We start from the raw sequence: 26,475 nt of genomic DNA, 5'->3' as shown, positions 1-26,475 counted from the left end.
CATGAGCAGGAGTCTGGGAGTCCTGGTGCCCTGTTAGGCTTCTACGGCCTCCCTTGCCTCACCTCTCAACCCATCCTCACCCCATCACTGCAAGGGGTTTCTCCCAGGTGGGCCCCAGTCTGATCCCTTTGCCTCTCAGGCATCTACACAGCCTGGTGGATAAAGTAACAGTGAGAGCTTACTGGGCAGAATGTCTGGAGCACAGAGCTGGGGCAGAGGTCAGACGTAAGAGAAGTGTGTGGGGACTTGTCTAAGTCAGCTGTCTTCTACTCGGGGTACTCTGTCTCTGGGAGTGCAGGAAGACTGTCCAGGGACTATCAGGCATAGGCAGTTTTAAAAGGAATCAATTTCCAGATTCTCAACTTCATATAAACTCCTTTCTAAAAACCACCTGCCTGAGAATGTTCCTGGGGCACAGTACCAAACCTCATCTCCTTTTCAAACTTTTCTTTTCCTATTTTATAAAAAACAAGCATATATACCTATCCTATGATCCATCTATTCCACTTCTAAGTGTTTATTCAAGAGAAAAGGAAAAGCATATCTGTACACAGACTTGGACATGATTGCCACGGCACTTTCATTTGTAATAGTCAAAAACTGGAAACAACCTCAATGTTCACCAGCAGACAAATGGATAAACAAATTGTGGTACATCCACATGATGGAACACCACTCAGCAATAAAAAGAAAGGAACTACTGACACATATAACACATGTATCAATAATTACGCTGAGTGGAAGAAACCAGACCAAAAAACAGACTTACACGCAGTATGATTCCATTCCTATAAAACTCTAGAAATGTCAACTAATCTATAGTGACAGGAAGCAGATCAATAGTTGGAGGGACAGGCGGAAGGAACCGCAAAGCACAAGTAAACGCTTGGGGGTGGTGGACACGTTCTTTATCTTGCTTATGGTGATGTTTTCTTTGGTGTCAAAACTCATCAAACTGTACACTTTTAATATGTATAGGTTATTGTATGTCAATTATACCTCAAGAAAGCCGTTTTTTAAAAGGTGAAATAAAGACATGAAAAAGCTGAAAGAATTCATCATCAGCAAAACTCCACCACAGGATATGTTAAAGGAAGTTCTCCAAGCAGAAGGAAAATATCAGTTACAAAATGAGATCTGCTCAGGAGTACTTAGATTTTTTTTCTTATTGATGTTGATTTTCATTTTTTAATTTCCAGGTTCAGAGCTATAATACTGCTAAGTAACTGAAGTAACACTGAATTTACATTCAGTCAAAAAGGTTTCCCCTCACTATTTTTTCTGACATGATTACCACTCTCAGTATATAGTGTTGGGTGATAAAGAAAAAGCAAGAACAATTTGCTCTTCTAGTTCTTAACACACCCGCTAAAATTACACCAGACTGAAGATGTTTGGAAAATACCACATAAAAGAAGTATGTTTCTTACCATCCTAAATATGGTTTTGTTACACCTTGGCACTCAATTTCCCCCCTGTGAACACATCAGATTTTATAATGCAAGTCAGGAAGAAGTTTAACCTCCCAGAATTCAGAAACACTTCATATTCTTTATGTCAAAGAATGCTTATAGGTCACGTTAAATGTTCATGAATCTTACCTATTGAAGGCAACAGGACATGAATTAAAGAACAATATCCAAATAATACCCTCTCCCACGCTCTGGAAATCACTCACATTTTCAGCTTTTTCCCTCACTCTTTCACACAGTGTAAAAAAAAAAAAACTCACATATGCTATTGGTGAAAGTATAACAAAAGGTACAATATCTTGGAGATCAACTTGGTACCATCTATGATCAAGAACACATTCCATTTCAGGGAATTTATCTTACAGATAATACAGTACAGGTGCCCAAAAAATATATGCATGAAGATACTCTCTGCACCAATATTTTTGACAGTTAAACTGTAAACAATCCAAATACCCATCAAAAGGGGATTGGTTAAATAAATTATGGTACAACCATGTTACATGATACTACACAGCCTTTAAGAGGAACAATATAAATCCTCATACACTGATATGGAAAGATATCCACAAGACGTTAAGTGAAAAAGCAAGTTAAATAACAGCTTGCACAATATTAGTCTATTTGTAAGAAAAAAATTGTTACCCTATCCCTTCTAGATGTATATTCACAGAAAAACACATCATCAATTTATCCCAGCTATTTCTGGGGATCTGAAGATCCCCAGAGATATTTTTCCCTTCAAACAAATCAATATTTTTATTAAAAAGCATGTAATTTTTTTAAAGATTTTATTTTTCCTTTTTCTCCCCAAAGCCCCCCGGTACATAGCTCTACATTCCAGTTGTGGATCCCTCTAGTTGTGCTATGTGGGACACCGCCCCAGCATGGCCCGACGAGCAGTGCCATGTCCACGCCCAGGATCCCCAGCAAAACCCCGGGCCCCCAAAGCCGAGCATTCGAACTTAACCCCTCGGCCACTGGGCCGGGCCCCCACATTATTCTATAAAAAACTTTAATAAGAAACAAAATATCCAAAGGCTAGTTTCTAGTAAAAGAGAAGTGAAAGAAGAGAAACAGGGTTACATTTAAACCAGGTAATCAGACCTTAATAAATCAGAAATTTATAGAATTAGAAATTCAGAAAACACTTAATGTTAGGGTATAAATATAAAAAATACATCCTTAAGGAAAAACAGTCACAATTAAAATATGAGTAACTAAAAAGTCATACTTCTCATTCTCTGCTGCACACTCTGTCACGCATATGAGAAGTGGGCATGACTGTTACAAATTACTATTCACTCTAAAATGCTTAGTCAGATTAAGAAACCAGTTTTTCCACATGCACATCAAAACAAATCAGTAAAACTGGCCTTGAACACAAGGAAAAAGGGCGGTTGTCATAAATCTGTTTAAAGAAATGAAGTAAGCTTATGATCTTGATTTGCTGTCACATAAAATCCCACAATTAAATGTTTAGCTTCTTGAACAATGTTTCTCAAAAACCAGAGAAACGGAATTACAGCCCTGTCTTCCACTGATCCTACAGAAAATTTTTTCTCCAGATAAACATGCCCCAATGTCTACATGGCTAAAAATAAAGGAGACAAAATTACAACTGAAAAATAACTGCAAGGAACTTAAAAATAGTTACTACGGGCTCTGTATGCCTAAAATTAAGAAAAGACTGATAGCAGAACTAACCAGGGTCAGAAGGATCACATGGGAATCAACAGACCTTAATGGAAAGTTTAACCTTTTACTTGAGTGAGGCAAAAGCAACAGTTTTGTAGTCTTCCTCAGAAAATCAGGATACTTAATAGCTATTTAAAGAGAAAGAACTATGACTTGCATTAGAAAAGGGTAAGACTGTTTCATCAGAGAATTAATTTACTATGTGAACCTGTTAATTAAAATATGCTATTATATGAAGAAAAAAATAGAATAAACTGCAACTCCCAAAGCTTAAATCTCCAATAACTAACATAAAACTGTACCATGGAAAGGCTTGCTGCTAGCCTTTTATATAATTCACAAATATTCTGTGAGCATTTCTGAGTACTACTCTAGGCAGTGGAACGCCACGGCAAACGACAAGAGCTCTGCTCTCACGGAGCTTCCATTTTACCAGACAAATAAGACAGAAAGTGAATAAGGGTAGGAGGCTTCTTGGAAGACATGACATTTGAGTTAAGACCTGAAGAACAACAAAGAGACAGGCATCAATCAATCAATCAAAGTGACAATCTGGGATCAGAACTTTCTAGGAAAAGCAATCCAAAGTACAAGAGTACTATAAAAATTTTTAATGGATTGTCTCTAAACCAATTTCTTCTAATAAAATGCATTATCTAGTCATTCCTATGTACACCACAGTTTGAAAACCACTGGTTATAAAAACCCTAAACAGCAAATAAATGGCATGAAATGATCAAGACAGGACTAAAATAACATTGGTTCATAATAACAATAGTTTATTGATGCTAATTATATTCTTTGGACTGTGCTAAATTATACAGTCTCATTTTCAGGCTAAAGACACACTGTAAGACATCCACATCATTTATAATTAACAATATTTAAACCAACCTTGCAATAGAGTACATCAAAAAATGGTCGAACAGATGAAGATACTCAGTCTTACTCTTAAATAATACAAAATTTAAAACACCAAGCCAGGGGGCCGGCTCCGCGGCCGAGTGGTTAAGTTCGTGCGCTCCACTGCGGCAGCCCAGGGTTCGAATCCTGGGCATGGATATGGCACCGCTCATCAGGCCACGTTGAGGCGGTGTCCCACATCCCACAACTAGAAGGACCTGCAACTAAGATATACAACTATATACCGGGGGGTTGGGGAAATAAAGCAGGAAAAAAAAAAAACCACCAAGCCAGCATTTCACTTATTAGATTTCCAAAAATGTCAAAGGCTCACAGTATTTGAGGTTGCTGAGGGCAAAAGTGAAGGGATGCTCTCATTCAATGCAGGTGTGCCATAAATTGGTTTAACTTTTTTTGACAGCAAATTATCACTAGCTACCAAAATTTACACTGTGCATATTCCGTGAATTTACTACAGAGTCCCATAAAATAGCACAAAATTACATATAAAAATGTTCATTATATTCTGCTTATAGTAGCAAAAACCTAGAAACAGTCAAAATGTCCATCAATAAGGGATTAAATAAATAAATCGTGAAATACGTACAACATGGAATATTGTGCTTAATATATTGCTTAACAGTTTGTATGTAATTCTTTTTGTGCAAAAAAAAGTGTGTTTATAAATAATGTATAGAAACATACATGCTTGTATATGCATAGAAAACATCTAGAAGGAATATATACTAAGCTGTTCCCATTAGCTTCCTCTTAGGACTGGGATTGCTGAGGTAGGAGAGAGGAGAAAGGGCAAAAAGAAACTTCTTTTTAAATTTCATGAACACCTGTGTTACTTTTTTTCCCCAAACAGTGAACATGGATTACTTTATAAAAACTTTTTTAAATGTCTTTAGGAGCCAGCCCCATAGCTGAGTGGTTAAGTTCATGTGCTCCACTTGAGCAGCCTGGGGTTCAATGGCTCAGATTCTGGCCGTGAACCTATACACCACTCATCAAGCCACGCTGTGGCAGCATCCCACACAGAGAAACCAGAATGATCTACAACTAGGATATACAACTATGTACTGGGGCTTTGGGGAGGGGGAAAAAAATAGAGGAAGATTCACAACAGACGTTAGCTCAGGGCCAATCTTCCTCACCACAAAAAAAAAAAAAATTCAAAGTCTTTACAATGAAACTGGTTTGTGTTTACCTATACCTTAGAGGTGGGATAATATATTTCCAGGGCTCTTCATATCAAAGAACATAGAAATTGCCCCAATTATTGAGCTAAATATTATAATGACATTCCTTAAAATGAAATTCCATTAGTATTATAATTAATAGAAACCACTATACAAACTATCTATTAACTACACTTCAATGACATTGCATCATGTAAAATAAAGGCTACTGTGGTTTGCAAAGTGTTCTGGGATCTAGTCGTATGCTTCTCAAACTTTCATATTCATGCAACTGGCCTGTAGATCCCGTTAAAACGTAGAGTCAGATTCAGTAGCCTGCGATGGAGCTTGAGAGTCCTCTTTGCTACTAAGCTCCACAGATCACACTCTGAGAAGCAAGGATCCAGCCCAAGTTCATACCTCACCACTCCCCACACTAAATTCAGTGAATTACTGTTCCTCCCCACACACTGTGTTCTTCATACCTCCGTGCCTTTTTATATCTTATTCTTCATAGTAAATGGTCTTCCCCTCACCTCCTCCACTTCGAAAACTTTTCCTCTCTGTTATAGGTTTACTTCAGTTGCAGATATTTCAGGCACATGTAGATGCTGTGCTTTCGTATTCCAAGACCCCTATGCACTCACGTTCAACCTATCACGTTTGTTATTCACCTGTCCATCTCCCTATGAGACCATGAGTCTGAGAATAGAAAACATCTACCCTCGGTGCACAGATATTGAGTAAATGTTTCTGAGCACAAGTCACTGAGGTATTGAGTCTCTGCCACCACCTTTGAGACAACAGTTGTCACGATCACTTTTATTCCATAACATTTTCTTTAAAGTAATATTCAGTAAAAAATACTGTCAAATTATTGAAGATAATTTCTTAAGTTAAAATATGACAACATTTATATTCAAAATAAAGTAAAACGTAACACTATTTGATGACATGTTTATCTTATTGCTAAAAAAAGTCTCATTAATTTCCCTCTATGTTGTGGTAAAAAGGGCAAAACAAAGATTGTACACTTTGGTACTCTTTTAATTCAAATATTTAAAGAAAAATAAGGATGGGGCCAGCCCCATGGCTGAGTGGTTAAGTTCACGCGCTCCGCTTCGGCGGGCCAGGGCTTCAGAAGTTCAGATCCTGGGTGCAAAGCTAGCACCACTCATCAAGTCATGCTGAGGCGGCGTCCCACATGGCACAACCAGAAGGACCTACAGCTAGGACATACACCTATGTACTGGGGGGCTTTGGGGAGAAGAAGAAAAGAAAAAAAAATAAGTGAAGATTGGCAACAGATGTTAGCTCAGGTGCCAATCTTTAAAAAAAAGAAAGAAAGAAAAATAATGATGGCATCAAATTTCTAGGATACCTTTTCCTCATTAAATTAATTGGGGCTTTTATTACATTTTAAAAACAAGTGAAAGAATAGTATCTGACATCAAAGGCTTACACAGGCAGCCCCTCTCCCCACTCACCTTCCTCATCTATCCACTTCATGGTGAAAAGCTGCTCATTGTCAAAAGAACACATGTCTCGAACCTCACTGCAAAGCCCCTCAAAGGAGATTGAAGGTTCAAAATGTGTGATCATGATATCCCTGAAAGAGAAAAGGAGTTTTGAGTTTGGCAGTGATTAAATCTCCATATTACCGAATGCCTGACAATCTGAGAGACTTCAGCTATTTTGTGTCCTTCAACACGTGCAGCTTCCAGGACACGATCTCTGTAAAGTAAACAATATCAATTTTTAAAAATAAAAACGGTGCACCTGGGAGAACCCTCAGTTCCCTCTCCCCTCCTCACTGAGGAAGCCCAGCCTGCTGCTCCAACAGACGGCAGGCCTGCTTTGGCTTCAGTGTTAGTTCTCAGAAGCGCACTCTTTTGTGAGGTGTTACACTGCACAGATAAATGGCTCTGTTGTTGATAAGCCTCTGCCTTAGATTTACCTGAGATCTGTTCCAATCACTAGTCCCCTCCCTAAAGTCTACCCTTTGTCCAAGAGACTGCTCTTCAGTAATTTGATAAAGACCTGTCATGTCCTCTTCCTCAACCCCGACTTCCACAGATTAACCACCATGAGATTAGCAACCACTCTTTGTATGATTTCTAGATCTCACACCTTCATTTTCACCTTTTTCCAAAAGAATTCCCATTTTCCAAAATTGCTTTTAAAATGATTCATCTTTTAAGGTGGAGACCCAAAAAACATAGGAATAGACATAACTGTGTATTTATTTTTGTATCTGTTAGATAAGCAAGAGTATTTAAATAAGTCCACCTAGCAGCTATTCACTATAAGACAGAACTGCAGCAAAATGTTCTAGAGCAGAGGCCTGGGGTCTCCTCCAAAGAGCCACGAGAAGGCTCCCCATGATCTGATCTCCACACAGCAGCCAGCCACAGTCATCCTTTCAAAAGTGAGGCAAATAGACTGAATGACTCATTTAACAAGCACTCATATAGTGATCTCTAGGTATCAGACCCTGTTTTAAGGATTTTATCAAATTAATATAGTTCATGGCTTTCCTCTGCTTTAAACTCTTCAAATGTCTGTCCCCTCATGCAAAGTAAAATTCCAAGTCCCTAGCACGGTCTACAAACCTGTGTGAACCGTCCCTGGCTGCCTCTCTGACCTACCTCTTCTGCCCCCCGACAGACAAACTGAGGTTTACAGCCCACTGGCTACCCCAGCTAGAATGTGAGCGTGGTGCAAGCAGAAGTTTTGTTTTCTTCATTATATTCCTAGTAGCCAACCCAGTGCCTAACACAGAAAAGGCACCTGATAAATATTTATTGAACAAAGGAAGGAAATGACCAAGAAAACATACCAGCCCCAAAAAACAAAGTTAAGAGGAACCTTCAAAAGAGAGAAGTTTTATTGGCACAAGATTATTTTTCCTTCTCTAAGCATCTAATTATACTAGTACTTGGCTCTTCAAGTGCAAAACACTTATATAAGGATTCATTATAAATGCTTTTAAAAATCACTTTAAAGAAAAATTTATGAGTTAAACAATAGAATGTTATAAACCTTTACAATGTAAAAATTACTAAGAAAAATCAAGATGTGGAGAAAGTGAAAGGAAGCGTAAATTCAAAAATGTCTCTATCTAAAACTAATGATTTAAAAATAAAAGCAGGAAACAAGAAAAAAATAAATAACCCAAATAAAAAATGTACAAAGGATCTGAACAGACATTTTTCCAAAGAGGATATAGAAATGGCCAACAAGCTCATGAACAGATGTTCAACATCACCAGCCACAGGGGAAATGCAAATGAAAACCATAAGGAAATATCACTTGACACCCATTAAGGATGGCCACTATAAAAAAACAGAGAATAACAAGTGTTGACAAGGATGTGGAGAAACAGGAGCCTCGTGCACTGTTGGCGGGAATGTAAAATGGTGCAGCAGGTATAGAAAACAGTATGAAGGTTCCTTAAAAAATTGAAAACAGAATTTCCATATGATCCAGCAATTATACTTCTGGGTATATATCCCAAAGAACTGAAATTAGGGAATCCAACAGCTATTTGCACACCTATGTTCATAGCAGCATTATTTACAATAGCCAAAAGGTGGAAGCAACCCAAGCATCCATCAATAGATGAATGGATAAAGAAAAAGTGATATATAAATATGAAGGAATATTATTCAGCCTTAAAAAGAAAAGAAATTCTGAGACACATTACAACATGGATGAACCTTGAAGACATTACGCTAAGTGAAATAGGCCAGTGACAAAAAAGACAAATACTATATGATCACACTTATATGAGGTATCTAGAGTAGTCAAATTCACAGAAACAGAAAGTAGAATAGTAGTTGCCAGGGACTGGGGGGAGGGAGAAATGGGGAGCTGATGTTCGACAGGCATAGAGTTTCAGTTTTGCAAAATGAAAAACTTCTGGAGATTGGCTGCATAACAATGTGAATACAGTTAACACCACTGAGCTGTACACTTAAAAATGGTCAAGATGGTAAATTTATTTCTTTTTAGTCACAATTAGAAAAAGGAAAAGCAGGAGAAGTTATACTATTCAAGTTATAAATGTAACCACAGGAACTAAAAATGGGAGAGGAGGCAACGAAGAAGTGCTAAATTCCCCATCTTTCATACTGAACAACAGATGTAATAAAACAAAACAAAATTTTAAAAGTTGTTAACTCTGGGTGGTAGAACTGGGGTTTGGGGAGAAACTAGACATGGAAGACGTACTTTCTACTTATAGACCCTTCTGAACGGTATAGATTATCATGAATTTTTCCACCATGTAAAGGTATGATTTTATTATAAAATTTACTTTCTAATAAAATAAATATAAATAAAATATAAAACAAACTTAAAATGACTTTTATAAACAAATTAAATATTTTTAATTTAAAATATTTCCTCCTTCTAATGACATTAAAAGAGAATCTGCTTATCTTAAAGCAATTTCCTTTCAAAACATCCTCAAAGTTACCAGTATGAGGGGGTAAGAGTTGGGAAAACGTATTTTAGAATTACATCAGAAGAGAAGGAAAGGCTCTCATAGAACTTCTTTAGTAAAAAACAAGTGTGACATCTTTTTTGAATGCAAGAGAAAACATCAGTATGATCAGAGAGTATCAAAATATGACTTCCTTATTAAGGTCCACAGGGAAATTAACACATATGTAAGCATGTCTGTAAACAATAGGGGATTTTCAGAAATCATTTTTCAAGAGCTAAAAAATATTTATCAGAATACACAAATATTTTCAAAACATCTCTGTAGTCTTTTAAAAACATAAGTACATACCTCGTAAAGAGACTCAATGAAGGAGTCATGCTTTATCAACTACCACTCCCTAAGTTCCAGGAACTAAAACACTTAAGGGAGTTTTATATAAACACTTCTCTAAGTAATTGGGAAAGTACCATGTTCAAACAGTCCACAATCACCAGATCCTTATTATAGCATCAAAGCTAAAAACGAGCTGAAAAATAAAGATATTACTACATTCTAAAGGTATAAAACAAATTATGCATGCAAGATTTATTTTCTCTGGTGCTAACTTCAGCATTAGCATAAATCACCTTACCACTGGTCTCCAACATAACATATTTGGCTTCATCATAAAGATTCCCTAAATGGAAAATTTAGATATAGTTTTAGCTGAATGTCTAAAAAAGGAAAAAAAGGTATTTTTAATTTTGCTATTGAGTTTAGAAGACACACTGATTTAAGCATGACGTTCCTATGTTCTAACTATAGAATCTAAAGTTTTTCCTTAGGTCTAGTTGCTTTTAAAAATAAACCTAAAAAGGAACCACATTTAGCACTTCTGCTATTTCAACACAAGCTTTTCTCCTAAATTAAATATAGTATAATCAGAAAAAAAAGTTTCATTTGTAATCACCAATATCATAGATTTAGGCAGGATTATCCATGGATGGTAAAACCACTGGGTGAAAGACTTTGGGGGAATAAGATATTCATACAATCTCAAAGTATCACCCCTCAAATTGATTGTTAATTATAAAAAAAAAGTCATAATGCAACTTCTTTTATTTTATTTTTAGTGAAGAAGATTGGCCCTGAGCTGACATTTGTGTCAGTGTTCCTCTATTTTGTATGTAGGATGTCACCACAGCATGGTTTGATGAGCAATGTGTAGGTCCACATCTGGGATCTGACCTGCAAAACTCAGGCAGCCCAAGTGGAGAGAGCACAAACTTAACCACTATACCACCAGGCCAGCCCCTCAACTTCTCTTTTTTAATAACCAAGGAGATACAAAATTGACTCAAAAAGAACTGTGAAATATGAATTCGAAAATAAAGCAAAAAAGTGATCTTTAAAAGCTCCATCAATATAGTAAACTGGAAAAGAGAAATTTCTCTGAAGGGTAAGACTCAGTTTTGTATTATAGTTTACTGAGTGTCAATGTTAGCATCCATAAAATGGAGATGATGATATCTATCTCTGAATATTGCTGTGTAGATTATAAACACTTCTCACAGTTCTTGGGACATGTGGGTACATTATAAAACTCAGTTTCTACGCTCTTTAACATACTTCAAAGGGAGAAAAGAAGACTGGGTATCTTTGAAGATAATTTACAGAATTTTTCTAACTACTGATCATATTTCATTAAGATAAAAGAACACCACTAAAATTCAACACTGACTGGAAAACCTAGCCAAATGGTTAAGAAAAGTAAATGGAGAAGTGACATCAGCATCACCGTAGAGTGAGCTCTTCCCTTAGACTCACCCCCTAAGATACAACAGAAAGGACATTCATAAACCAACAGAGGACACTCACACAACACAAAAGACATCTGAGAGACTCATGCAGCCACATGTCTGAAGGTGGAGATGCTGGACCCCCAGAGGAAGTGGAAGGAGGTAAGGGGATCTCCACTCCCTCCAGAAAGGCAGCAAACCCAGAGCCCGGGACCACGCAAGGCTCTGAGAAAAGAGGGGGGAGGGGTGGCCCTCCATGGCAACACCTCCACTCTTCAATTTCCCTCACAGCCTGGGGGAAAGCCCCACACAGGTGGCTAAGCTATTGCAGGGGTGTCCTCATCAAGCCAGCACTCTAGAAGACCAGATAGCAAGGGCTGAGTGAGAATGTTCCTGGGATCATGCAGGTGAAAGAAAGAGCCCCGCCCCCCACCTGCTGATCCAGCTCAGCGGTCAGCCAGACCACCAGCACACAGCTTAGAGAAGCAGCAGCTGTGAGCAAGTGAACCAGAAATCGAAGACAGGACCTGTCAGCATAGATGCTAAGCACAGGCACAGACACCAGAGGCTGCAGTGGGTACAGAACACACAGCTCTTGACCCCCAACCAAGTGGTGGCAGGTGGAAGCTGCGACCAGATACTATCACTAAATGCAGGAACAAATCCACACAATCATACAGTGTGAAGAAATATATTAATACTCCAGACCAGAAAGAAAATAACTAGCACCCAGAAATCAAACCTGAAGGTAAAGAAATTCATAATCAAACTGATAGAGAATTCAAAATAGCTATTATAAAAAAATTCCACAAGTTACAAGAAAATACACATAGACAGTTCAATGAATTCAGGAACAAATTTAATGAACAGAAGGAATACTTCACAAAAGAGACTGATGCTATGAAGAAAAACCAACCAGAAATGTTGGAGATGAGAAATACAATGGTTGACATAAAGAAAAATCATGCACTACCTGAATAACAGCTGATAATACAAAGGACAGAAATATAAAAATGCTTCAGATGGAGGAGGAGAGAGAACTAAAACTAAAAACAAATGAATAAATTCCCTGAGAAATATCTGACTCAATTAGGAAACGTAACATAACGATTAGAGGTATACCAGAGGGAAAAGTGAAGGAGAATGGAGCAAAAAGCTTGTTCAAAGGAATAATAGCTGAGAACTTCCCAAGTCTGGGGAAGGAGCTAGAAATACAAATAAAAGAAGCTAATACAACTAATTCTATCATGGTAAAAAGACCTTCTCCAAGGCATATAGTAGTAAAGCTGGCAAAACTCAGTGACAAAGAAAAAACATTAAGGGCAGCAAGGCAGAAGGAAATAACTTACAGAGGAACCACTATCAGTCCGTCATCAGATTTCTCAGCAGAAACCTTACAGGCTAGGAGAGAGTGGAATGATATATTCAAAATTCTAAAATACAAAAACTTTCACTCAAGAATACTCTATCCAGCAAAAACATCCTTCAGATATGATGGAGAAATAAAAATTTTCCCAGATAAAGAAAAGCTAAAGGAGTTCATCGCCACAAGAACGCCTCCTGCACAAGAAATGCTCAAGAAGGCCGTCATACCTGGAAAAAAAATAAAGGGTTTACAAAGCCTTGAGCAAGGAGATAAATACGCAGACAAAATCAGAAAATTGCAGTTCTCTATCAGAACAGGTTAGAAAACACTTAATTATAACATTAAAGATAAAGTGAAGGAAAACATCAAAAGTAAATATAATGTCATTTTAACCACAAACTTACAACACAAGATGGAATAAGTTGTGACAATAATAACTTAGAAGGGGAAGAGAAAAGGGATGGAATCAACTTAGTCTAAGGAAATAGGCTATCAGAAAATGGACTATCTCACCTATGAGTTTTTTTATACAAACCTCTTAGTAACCATTAAACAAATAATCAGAACAGAGACACAAATGATAAAGAGAAAACTGAGACAACCATCATAGAGAACTACCAAACTGAACTGACAGTCCGAAATACATGGGACAAGAAACAAGGGAAATGCAGAACAACTGGAAAATGAGTGACAAAATGAGAGCATTAAGCCCTCGTATATCAATAATCACTCTAAATGTAACTGGATTGAATTCTCCAATCAAAAGACACAGAGTGGCAGGATGGATTGAAAAACAAGACCCAGGCGCCACCCAGTGGCGTAGTGATTAAGTTTACATGCTCCGCTTCAGTAGCCTGGGGTTCACTGGTTTGGATCCTGAGCACAGACCTACACACCACTCATCAAGCCATGCTGTAGTAGCATCCCACATAGAAGAACAAGAAGGACTACAACTAGGATATACAGCTATGTACTGGGGCTTTGGGGAGGAAAAAGAAAAAGAAGATTGGCAATAGACATTAGCTCAGGGCCAATATTCCCCATCAAAACACAAAAGAAAACAAGACTCAACAATATGCTGCCTCCGTGAAACACAACTCAGCTCTAAAGACAAACACAGGCTCAGAGAGAAGGGATGGAAGATGATACTCCAAGCTAATGGCAAACGAAAGAGAGCAAGTGTTGCCATACTTATATCAGACAAAGTAGACTTCAAGACAAAACAAGTAATGAGAGACAAAGAGGGGCAGTTTAATGATAAAAGGGATATGCCACCAAAAAGACATAACACTTATAAATATATATGCACCCAACACAGGAGCACCAAAGTACATAAAGCAACTATTAACAAATCTAAAAGGACACATTAACAACACAATAATAGTAGGGGACCTTAACACCCCCACTTACATCAATGGATAGATCATCCAGACAGAAAGTCAACAAGAAAATGATGGATTTAAATGAAAAACCAGAACAGATGGATTTAATAGATAAATATAGAACACTCCATCCAAAAACAGCAGAATACACACTCTTCTCAAGTGCACATGAAGCATTCTCAAGGACAGACCATATGTTGGAAAATAAGGCAAGCCTCAATAAATTTCAGAAGATTGAAATCGTATCAAGCATCTTTTCTGACCATAATGCTATGAAAATAGAAATCAACTACAAGAAAAAGGCTGGGAAACTGTCTTGTGTGTGGAGACTAAACATGCTACTGAACAACCAATGGATCACTGAAGAAATTAAAGGAGAAATTAAAAGATATCTGGAGACAAATGAAAATTAAAATACACCAACTCATATGGGATGCAGCAAAAGTGGTCATAAGAGGGAAATTACTAGCAATACAGGCCCACCTTAACAAATAAAAAAAATCCCAAATAAGCAATCTTAAGCTGCACCTAACAGAATTAGAAAAAGAACAACAAACAAAGCCCAAAGTCAACAGAAGGGAGGAAATAATAAAAATTAGAGCAGAAACAAATGAAATTGAAACCAAAAAAAAAAGTAGATATGATCAGTGAAACAAAGAGCTGGTTCTTTGAGAAGATAAACAAAATTGACAAACCCTTAGCCAGACTCACTAAGAAAAAAAGAGAAAGGCTCAAATAAATAAAATTAGAAATGAAAGGGAAGAAATGTCAATGGATACCACAGAAATACAAAGAATTATAAGAGAATACTATGAGAAACCATACGCCAACAAATTGGACAATCTAGAAGAAATGGATAAATTCTTAGACTCAAACAACCTCTCAAAACTGAATCAAGAAGAAATAGAGAACTTCAATAGACCAATCACAAGAGATTGAAACAGTAATCAAAAACCTCCCCAAAGATAAAAGTCCAGGATCAGATGGCTTTTCTGGAGAATTCTACCAAACATTTAAAGAAGATTTATTACCTATCCTTCTCCAACTATTCCAAAAAGTTGAAGAAGAAAGAACACTTTCTAACACATTCTAGGAGGCCAACATCACCCTGATCCCAAAGTCAGACAAGGACAACACAAAGAAGGAAAATTACAGGCCAATATCACTGATGAACAGAGATGCAAAAATCCTCAACAAAATATTGGCAAACCAAATACAGCAATACAATAAAAAGATCACACACAACAATCAAGGAGGATTTATACCAGGGATACAGGGATGTTCAACGTCTGCAAATCAATGAGTGTGACACACCACAATAACAAAATGAGGAATAAAAACCACATGATGATCTCAATAGATGCAGAGAAAGTATTTGACAAGACCGAACATCCATTTATGATAATAACTCTCAATAAAATGGGTATAGAAAGAAAGTACATCAACATAATAAAGGCCATATATGACAAACCCACAGCCAACATCATACTCAACGGCGAAAAACTGAAAGCCATCCCTCTGAGAACAAGAATAAGACAAGGGTGCCCACTTTTGGCACTCTTATTCAACAAAGTACTAGTGGTTTGGACCAGAGCAATAAGGCAAGAAGAGATAAAAGGTATCCAAATAGGCAATGAAGATGTAAAACTCTCACTGTTTGCAGATGACATGATTTTATATATAGAAAACCCTAAAGAAGCCATTGGAAAACTATTAGAAATAATCAACAACTACAGCAAAGTTGCAGGGTACAAAATCAACTTACAAAAATTGCTTGTTATTTCTATACTCTAATCATGAACTAACAGAAAGAGAACTCAAGAATAGAATCCCATTTACAATCGCAACAAAAAGAACAAAATTATCTAGGAATAAATTTAACCAAGGAGGTGAAAGACCTATACAATGAAAACTATAAGACATTATTGAAAGAAATCGATGATGACATAAAGAAATGGAGGGGCCAGCCCGGTGGTGCAGTGGTTAAGTATGCACATTCCACTTTAGTGGCCCAGGGTTCACCGGTTCGGATCCCGGGTGTGGACATGGCACTGCTTGGCAAGCCATGCTGTGGTAAGTGTCCCACATAGAAAAGAGAGGAAGATGGGCATGGATGTTAGCTCAGGGCCAGTCTTCCTCAGCAAAAAGAGGAATATGAGCAGCAGTTAGCTCAGGGCTAATCTTCCAAAAAAAAAAGAAAAAGAAAAAGAAAGAAATGGAAAGATATTCCATGTACATGGACTGGAAGAATAAACATAGTTAAAATGTCCATACTACTTAAAGCAATCTACAGGTTCAATGCAATGACAATCAGAATCCCTATGACATTCTTCACAGAAATAGAACAAAGAACGCTAAATTTTATATGGGGCAACAAAAGGACTCCGAATAGCTAAGGCAATCCTGAGGAAAAAGAACAAAGCTGGAGGCATCACAATCCCTGACTTCAAAATATACTACAAAGCTATAGTAATCAAAACACCCTGGTACTGGTACAAAAACAGACACACAGACGAATGGAACAGAATTGAAAGCCCAGAAATAAAAGCACACATCTACGTACAGCTAATCTTCAACAAAGGTGCTAAGAACATACAATGGAGAAAGGAAAGTCACTTCAATAAATGGTGTTGGGAAAACTGGACAGCCACATGCAAAAGAATGAAAGTAGACTAGTATCTTTGGCCATACACAAAAGTTAACTCAAAATGATCAAAAACTTGAAGGTAAGACCTGAAACCATAAAACTCCTAGAAGAAAATATAGGCAGTACACTCTTTGACATCAGTCTTAGAAGGATCTTTTTGAATACCATGTCTACTGGGGCAAGGGAAACAAAAGAAAAAATAAACAAGTGGGACTTCATCAGACTAAAGAGCTTCTGCAAGGCAAAGGAAACAAGGAAGAAAATGACAAGACAACCCACCAACTGGGAGAAACTATTTGCAAATCATATATCCAACAAGGGGTTATCTCCAAAATATATAAAGAACTCACACAACTCAACAACGAAAAAACAAACAACCCAATCAGAAAATGGGCAGAGGATATGAACAAACATTTTTCCTAAGATATACACATGGCCAATAGGCACATGAAAAGATATTCAACACCACTAATCATCAGGGAAATGCAAGTCAAAACTACACTAAGATTATCACCTTACACCCATTAGAATGGCTATAATCACCAAGACAAAAAATAACCAGTGTTGGAGAGAATATGGAGAAAAGGGAATCCTCATACACTGCTGGTGGGAATGCAAACTGGTGCAACCACTATGGAAAACAGTACGGAGATTTCTCAAAAAATTAAAAATAGAAATACCATACAATCCAGCTATCCCACTACTGGGTATTTACACAAAGAACTTGAAATCAATCATTCAAAGAGACTTATGCAGCCCTACATCCCTTGCAGCGTTATTCACAATAGCCAAGAAGTGGAAGCAACCCAAGCATCCACTGACTGATGATTGGATAAAGAAGATGTGGTGTACACACACACACACACACAGACACACACACACACACACAATGGAATACTACTTAGCCATAAAAAAGGTAAAATTGTCCCATTTGCAACAACATGGATGGAGCTTGAGGGTATTATGTTAAGGGAAATAAGCCAGACAGAGAAAGACAAACATCATATGATTTCACTCATATGTGGAAGATAAACTAACACAGGGACAAAGAGAACAGTTTAGTGGTTACCAGAGGGGAAGGGGCTTGTGGGATGGGCATAAGGGGTGAAGGGGCACAATTATATGGTGACTGACAAATAATAATGTACAACTGAAATTTCACAATGTTATAAGCTATTATGACCTCAATAAAAAAAAGAGATATGTAGAAGAGAAGAGGAAAAACTCTTATTTGTAGATGGCATTATCTACCCATAAATTCTAAGACAGTAAACTAAGAATAATTAGAACTAATAAGGTGGCCAGTTCAACTTAAATATACAAAAATAGATGGTATATAATAAGCCTATGAGAATAAAAAATCCCATTCATAAAAGCAACAAAATTATAAAATATCTAACAAACTTAACAGGAAATGTACAAGACCTCTGGGACAGAAACCTTACTGAAAAACACAAAAGAAATTAATAAACAGGTATTATACCACATACTTACAAGGCAAGGCTCAATATTATAAAACTATCAGTTGTCAAATTAATCTATAAATTCAATGCAATTCTAAATCAAAATGCCAATAAGATTTTTTTCTGGAACCTATAAAAACCTTCAAAAATTCATCTGGAAGAAAAAATTTCTAAGAATAACCAAGAAAATTTGGAAATAGAAAGTTAATGAAATGAGGCTTTCCATAACACATATCAAAATTAACTATAGGGGCAACCCTGTGGTCGAGCGGTTAAGTTCACGCGCACCGCTTCAGCAGCCCAGGGTTTCATCAGTTCGGATCCTGGGCACAGACATGGCACCGCTCATCAGGCCATGTTGAGGTGGCATCCCGCATGCCACAACTACAAGGACTCAAAACTAAAAAAATATATACAACTATATGCAAGGGGGATTTGGGGAGAAAAAGCAGAAAAAAAGAAGATTGGCAACAGTTGTTGGCTCAGGTGCCAAGCTTTAAAAAAAAAAAATTAACTATAATATTACAGTAATTAAATCAATGGTGGTATGTGTAAAAATAAATTTCTCCCCCCAAATCAATGAAATAGAATATAAAGTACTTAGGCACATATGAGAAATTTACTATATAACAAAGTTATCATTTCAAATCAATGGTGAAAGAACAACCTATTCAATCATAGTATTAGAACACATTTTGAAAAAAATTAAGTTGTATCAGTACACCACAAATAACTAAACCCATAAATACCAGATTTATTCAAAAGATATTCACTTAAAAGCTGGACAATTAATAGAAGAAAAAATAGAATATTTTTAGATGAGAAACACATCTACCTAAGAAAACAAACCCAGAAGCCATAAAGAAAAAACGGTACAGATTTAATTACATAAAAATGAGAAACTCCAGACAGCAACAGGTTAGAGAAATGCTGGCAACTTTTTAACTGACAAAATGTCAATGTCCCTTCAAACAATTAATAAAAAGAAATTAAAAGAACGCAAGAGAAACAATGGGCAAGACATGAAGAGACAACCGACAGAGGAAATATAAATGACCAATAATGTATAAAAAGACAGTTGTAAAAAAGAGTTAGCAGTTTTTGCCAATCTTATTTGCAAAAATTTAAAAGATCAATAAAGTGCAATGGGAGCCTAAGGAAAACACTTCATCTGTACACTGCTGTTGGGAAAGTAAATTGATAACTTTTTGGAGGACAACATCAAGTTTTAAAATAGGCATTATCTTCGACCATATTTGCAAGAATACATATTAAATAAGGGTGTTCCTTCAGCATGATTTGAAATAGTGATTTAATGAAAGCAACTTTATATGTTTATCAATTAGAAAAATTATGGTATAACAATACTGTGGAACACCACGTACCAATTATAAAGAAAGAGGTGGATCGCTCTGTCTACCTATATCTGTATCTATTCATCTGTCTATCTTAACATGGAAAGATCATGAATGAAAAAAACTGAGTTCTAGAAATATGCATAGAAATATGAACCCATTTATTGGAAAAATAAAAGGGTGTGTCTGTGTGTACATATCCAGATACTTATAGATATACTGATATGATGTAGACTACCCCAAACTGTTAACAATGGCCACCCCTAGGAAGTGGAGGTGACAGGCTACAGGGGGAACATTCCACTTCACGTATTGCTGTTATTTTAAAAATTTAGCTTTAGCACCTTGCCTTTGTGATGTGTATTTGACCACTGGTGGCATTTTTGTTTCTACCATCATTCTCAGCCACATTCCTACATAAGTGAGCTGTCACACACAGTGCTTGAGACATAGAGCAGGTACACAATAAACTATTCCCCAGTTAGTTCTGGACATTTGCCCCTGGATGCCTTGAGCTCAAAATTCGGTTTCTTGTTCCAGGTAATGAATTAACTTCTCTCACAAATCTCTTCCTTCAATATTCCCTTGCAATTTTTTTTTTTTTTTTCAGAAAAGTGTGGCCAGGAAGAAGAGGTCCTTCTTCCTACTCTTAGCCTGGAAGCTCCTAAAACCTGTCCACCTGACCCTGCTGCTATTTGAAATACCAGTGGCATAGCTTTCCGCATCACAGCAACATGGAGCCGCCACAGTCTGACATCCAACAGATCGGTGGTGTGGTTCCCTGACCAGGAAATGAACCCGGGTCATGGTGGTGAGAGCACTGAATCTTAACCACTAGACCACCAGGGCGGTTCTATAGCCCCTAGCCTTTCTCAAATAAGAAACCTATGAGTGGTCAGACCCCCTTATTCCCCCGGCCTCCCTACGGGCAATCAATCTCCAATTCATATTGACTCTACCCCTTAAAATCACCATTGAATCTATATCCTCTTTTCTATCTCCTCAGAATCTCTCACCTGGACTATTTCCAAAGCCTCCAAATTACTCTCATCCATCGCCAGTTCACCTCCCATACGTGTTCCAAGAGTGATCTTTCTAAAAAGAAAATCTAACCGTGCATCTCTCTTACTTAAAACCTTCACCAATGAGAAAAAGTCTGAAGTCCACGGTATGATATTCAAGAATCTTGATGATGCAGTGCCTCTGAACCTTCTTAGTCTCACTTCTCATCAGTGCCCACACTTCACACTGTACGTCCTAATAAGGAATGAATACGGGACTAACAACTAAACTGATCTTAATTCTCCAAACATATCCTGCAGTTGTGCAATGCCTGGAATGAACCCCACCCAACATCACCATCCACCAGGCAAACCTATCTATCCTTTAAAAGCCTCAAACATTTCATCCTGTAGGAAGGCTTCTCTCACCCCAACTCCTCCCCAAAATCCATCTCTGCAAGTACCTTACCCGGAAACACACACACACACACACACACCCCCCCCACACACACACCCCTTTATTAACTCGTCTATGTCTTTCCTCCCACAGGTCTCTCAGTTCCTCGAGGGCAGAGCTTTGTATTATCCACCTCTACATCCTCTGTGCCCACCATAGCACCATGTGCATGGCTTACAGCAGGTGTTCAACAAGATTTATTAAACTGAGTTTAAACACACTTTGGCAATATGTGAAATCGTAAGCAAGAACTGGAATCGTAAAACTTCATGTTTTAATTAAAAGGCTCATTTCAATTATAAAGTAACAAACATTCAAGTTCCCTCACGAAGAGCGTCGGGAACTGCATTAGAAAGCTACCGTGGGCCCCCAGGAAGACTTTCTGTAGAGAGCTGCTTCTTTCTCCTTTAGTTTGCACACGGTCAGTGCTGGCCTCACCAGCCTCTCCCTCAACTCTCCAGCTTCAGGCCTCACTGCTAACATGCAATTTAGCTCTATATTATCTAATTCAAATTTCTGAGAGGGTTGTTTTGGTTTTGGCACGAGGCCACCATGTCCTTCGTCTCTCTGGTAAAGCTATGGATCAGCTGCCCTTTGGTGAGGTGCCATATCAGAGGTTCCGGGACCAGCCACTCACATTCCCCCAACTCTCAACTCAATACACACTGTTCATCTCCTTAGAACCATTACTAAAGGATGTCGCTAAAATCATTTTGCAACACTTTTAAAACCAAGTCTTGCCAAGACTTGTTCACAGTGAGGAAAACCCTTCTTACTTCTTCACTGAACCAGCTATACATTCCAAATGTGCAAGGAGTTAATCTTCTATATGCAGACATGCACAGAAAGAACCCTCTGGATTGTTATAACGGCTCAACAGTGGTTTCAAAAGCATTTTTACAAGCTTTTGGCAAAATTTCTCATACATTTATAATGTTAAGAAATGAGCAGTCCAGACATTTCCTTGTTAAATTCTATCCCATAATATCAAGTAACTTTATATAAGGATAAGCACATACAATGGCAATCTATCACTAACCAACAAAACCTGTTTCTCTTCCTCCACACCAACACTACTGGGTAATGATTGAAGGAGGCAGGCCACTCACTGACAAGGAAAGAGGGGCACAGCCTGTGAGACAGGCACTCTTAGGTGGTCTCCAACAAAATCAGACTCTCAGTGCTATTAATCTCCTGCTTAAAAACAAGAAAAAAATCTAATTAAAGGTCCATTATATCTACGGAGAGATCACATTTGCACTAAGAACAAATTTAACAGAATGAGAACATTATAAAGATCTTTGAAAGGAGAGGGCAATTTATTCACTTCATTTTATTATTTCAATTATTCAAAATTCTGGCTATTCTCAGATTCAATATTCGCTGGAAACAAATATTGTAAGAAGGGGATAAAGGCAAAAGCTCTCAGATAACAGCCATTCAGAAGCTCTGAGGGAAAAGAAACTTTTTCAAATGCAGACTGTCCTCACATTTCTTAATATAAAGGAGGGATTTTCTATTTTAAAATCAAGTAGGTGTTCCAGTTAGCCAACCTGTTTACCATCTATCCTCACTGGTGACTCATTTAGTTTCATCTGTAGTAATGAGCAGCTGACTATGAAATATCATAACCATCAGTTTAGACTATTGCTAATAAACATATAATCTTAACAGATCTAATTTCAGAGGACAGAAATTGGTACAATTTAGAAAGTGCTGATGTTGTCTTTAAACGAGGCTTGAAATCAAGGCACTATTAGAAAGCTTTCATTGCCTAAAACGCACTAAACGGCAAGGGATTGATCCTTTCATTCCTTAGCAAAAATTCATAGGTTTAAAAAAAACCAAAATGTTAACTTGAATGTCTTGGAGAAATTTTGGTCAGCACTACAAGGGTTCTATGTCCTTATTCTCTTTTCTTAAATAATTGGAGCAATAAACCAAGAAAATATGATACCTACTTTCCTAAAGTATAGCAAGCAGACTTGGATTTCTTTCCAAAGGAGAAGCTTACAATGATTTTGATGTACTAACTAGGCCTATTTACTTTTGTCAAACTAATAAAAATGGGAAAAAAGGAAGAAGCACTAGTTTCTTCATCTTTCATAGTTGGAATCGTTGGGAACTATCTAAATTTAATAAGTCAAGGATTCATATTATTTAAAGTCATAAAGGTAAACTGGGAAACTAAAAAATAATAGTTTAACAATCAAAACTTGAGAAGCACCAGGAGGAGAGAAAGCAAAAGACAGCGTGCCCCCAATTTCTCATCTTTCAGAGGAAGGAATCAATAGATACTATGTAAAGGTGATAAATCACAAAACAGAAGTATAACTTTTAAAGTAATAAAGGCAATTTCCAGAAAGACCAGAAATAAGCTGTCAGTAGTAGTTACCTCTGGAGGGTGGAAGAGGGGGATGGGGGACACTTTTTACTTTATACCTCTGCAAAATTTGCACTTTCCTACCATGTGTGTATATTCATTTTTTAATCTAGTTTTTTAAACTGTCAATAATCCGAAATCTTAAAAAAAAAACACATACTACATTTCATTCTCCATACCTAACAACTCATGAATTGTCAACTTTATAAAATGGAACACTTTCTAGCGCAAACGATCTCACCTATCAAATTAAAGGTAAGGTAAAGGAAGGAAAGCTTTTTTTCCCAAAGTGCAAAGTTCATCGCTGACCACCCTCAAGTCAAAACAGCTCTTGTGACAACTAAAATCTTTTTAAAAACATACACACACTACTTGGTATTGTTTTAAAATCAAGACCCCCCTGATCAATTTATGCAAACACTGATACTGTCCCAAATAACTCCTACAGACTACTCCTGAACACAATCAAGTGAATAAACAGGGCCAGAGGCTTCGTCACAGCAAACTAACTTAAGTCCTCACATCAAATCAGTAAGACACTTAGGGGCATATATTTTCTTTGAAATCAAAACAAGAGAGGCATTTTGAAAGTGTGCTATCTTCACTGATCCTCTCAGGAATGTAAAAGTAATTCATTGTAGTTTCAACCTCCTAGTGCTCGAGTGTTTTAAAACAATTTACTTCTGCTTGGACAAGCAGTAAGATAGGCCAAAGCGCTGGATTTTGTTAACCCTTAGTTTCAAACCTTTATGCTCACACTAACATTTCACCCTTCTAATGCGCTTAAATATAATTATCTCAAAGAATCCAAACCATAACTGAATTCAAGGGAAGGGGGACACTTCAGGTCATTGATTACAGAATATGATTTAATACAACGGTTTTAAGACTGGATTATTTCTGGTAACCACAGGAGTTATACCTTAAGTAACGATATGAGTACGGATCACAGATTTTAAAACTGTGCCTAGGCTGTCCTCTTCTCACCTTGCAATATATCTCATCCTATCGGCCAGTCCTTGAAGCAACACTGACAAAGAAGCGTTCATAAAATTTTAATTTACACATATACAATCTAATCTTGGTGAGACATAAGTACCTAATGCACATCCCTGAAAACGCATCAACTTTACCCTTTTAACTCCTGTGTCTAATATACTGGCAGCCTGACCACAGGCCAGATACACTTGGTGAAATCTAGGCGATGAAGATAAACCTGACTCGGAAAACCAGAGGTTTTAGGCCTGTTGGTAATCAAAAGGACCAGGAAACTGAAGCAGTCCTGTCTCTTAAACCCATCGCAAACTTAGTTAACTGAGGCATCACTCGGAATCAACTCGCAACCCCAAATACATCCAGATTTAAGAACATAAAGCCCTTGTAAATCGATTAGTAGGCGAGTCGCTCGAACCCACCAGGTGGACCTACTCTATTCCAAGGCTCCTCCTTCGGACTCTACTCTGGACCCTCAGCCGCCCGACTGCCGGGCGCCGTGCACCACACCTTGGAGGTGCCCCAATCCAGCGCCCCACGCTCCTCCCTCGATCACCCGGTCACCCATCCCAAGTCCCCAGAGTCGCCCGCCCAGACCAACCCGCCCACAACATCTCCAGTCCCTCACCCTCCCCTCCTCCAGGCCAAGTCGAGCTGGCCTTGCGGCCCCCCACCCCCACCTCCGAGACACTCACCCGCGGTAGTAGGCTTTCACCCGGACCTGATGAGAATGGTCCCCGCTGCCGCCGCCTGCGATCGGGTGAGACATGGTACTGCTGTCCCTCTGGGTCGGCATCTCCTGACTCCCCCGCCTCAACGCCGGAGGCCGAGGGTGCGGGGGGCGCGCCAGGCGCCGTGGGGGACTCCGCCGCCAGAGCCTCTCCCGGAGCCGCGGCCGCCCGCTCGCCTACCTGTCCTCCCGGCCCGCGGCGCGGACCCAAGGGTCGCCTCGCCGGGGCAGCCGGAACCGCGCGGCTCCTCCCACAGCCCGCGGCCGCCACTGCCCCCACCGCCGCCCCGGCCCAGCACGCCTCCCCGCCCCTCCCACCTCGCTCGCTCCAAAGGCCCACATTCCGGGGGAGGGCGGGCGCAACCATCGAGCCAACTCCCGGACCTCATGCCCGGCTGAACCATTCTCTCGGGGGGCAAGAAAAGGAGGAGAGAATGGGAGACGCTGACTATCTTATCGAACCCGCCGGGAGGGGGCCTTTCGTGGAACCTGTGACTGAGAGAACGCGAAGGACGGGTAACTGTCGTTCTGTAAAAAGCCCCTTCCCTACAGGGAAAATGGTAGGTGACAAAATGTTGCGGGGTCTCACCCCAGTTTCCTAACTTGGTCGCGTCCGCGGTCAGCCCACTTGGGCCTTCGGGTAGACTTGCCCGGCGGGTTTCTGGGATTTGAAGTTTCCGTGGGATTCTGGGATTTGAGGTTCTTTACGTGTAGAGCGCCCCGCCTTCTGGCTGAGTGAGTCTGTCTCCACAGTGCGCCCCAGGACCCGTCGGCGTGGAAATCCTGAGTCCAGCCCTGGCGTCTGAGGTCCCTGGAAATGATTGGGCTTCGTCATGATCTAGACTTTGTTCTTTTATGAATTCTCCCTTCCAATTACATAAATCGTCTCAAGTATATAGTGCCTTTTTTGGGGAACAAGAATTTGATTACCTGTGCAGCATAGCCTCTTCTGTGGAAAGAATTTAATAACATACGTAACAAATGTAATAATGAATGTCATAAAGGAGGAAACTCAACTAGAAGATATGATGGAAGAATGACTTTTATTCCTCCACGGCCCCCATATCTAGGCCCCCGTATATTGCCATTGCGTGGAACAGGTGCATAATGAGTATTTATCCAGTCCATCCATCCATTCGTCCATCCGTCCATCCTTCCATCAGCATTTTTTCTAACACTGGCTAACCAGGCATTATAAAGAATCTGTCCTTGT

General features: G+C 38.7%; 1 protein-coding gene across 1 annotated transcript in view; it reads right to left on the bottom strand.

The window, feature by feature from the left end:
- PRKCI (protein kinase C iota) overlaps positions 1-25,561 on the bottom strand; it is a 74,392-nt gene extending 48,831 nt beyond the window's left edge. The window contains exons 1-2 of the mRNA XM_014732748.3: positions 25,228-25,561; positions 6,745-6,866 (exon numbers count right to left, since the gene is read on the bottom strand). Of these exons, the coding sequence (XP_014588234.2) occupies positions 6,745-6,866; positions 25,228-25,328 (223 nt within the window). The 5' untranslated portion in view covers positions 25,329-25,561. The remainder of the gene's footprint in view (positions 1-6,744; positions 6,867-25,227) is intronic.
- Between the last annotated feature and the right edge of the window lie 914 nt (positions 25,562-26,475).

Source organism: Equus caballus, chromosome 19 (genome assembly GCF_041296265.1).
Source record: "Equus caballus isolate H_3958 breed thoroughbred chromosome 19, TB-T2T, whole genome shotgun sequence".
Classification (NCBI taxonomy): domain Eukaryota; kingdom Metazoa; phylum Chordata; class Mammalia; order Perissodactyla; family Equidae; genus Equus; species Equus caballus.
Note: the sequence above shows the minus strand (reverse complement) of the source record. Positions and strands in the feature narration are given on the sequence as shown.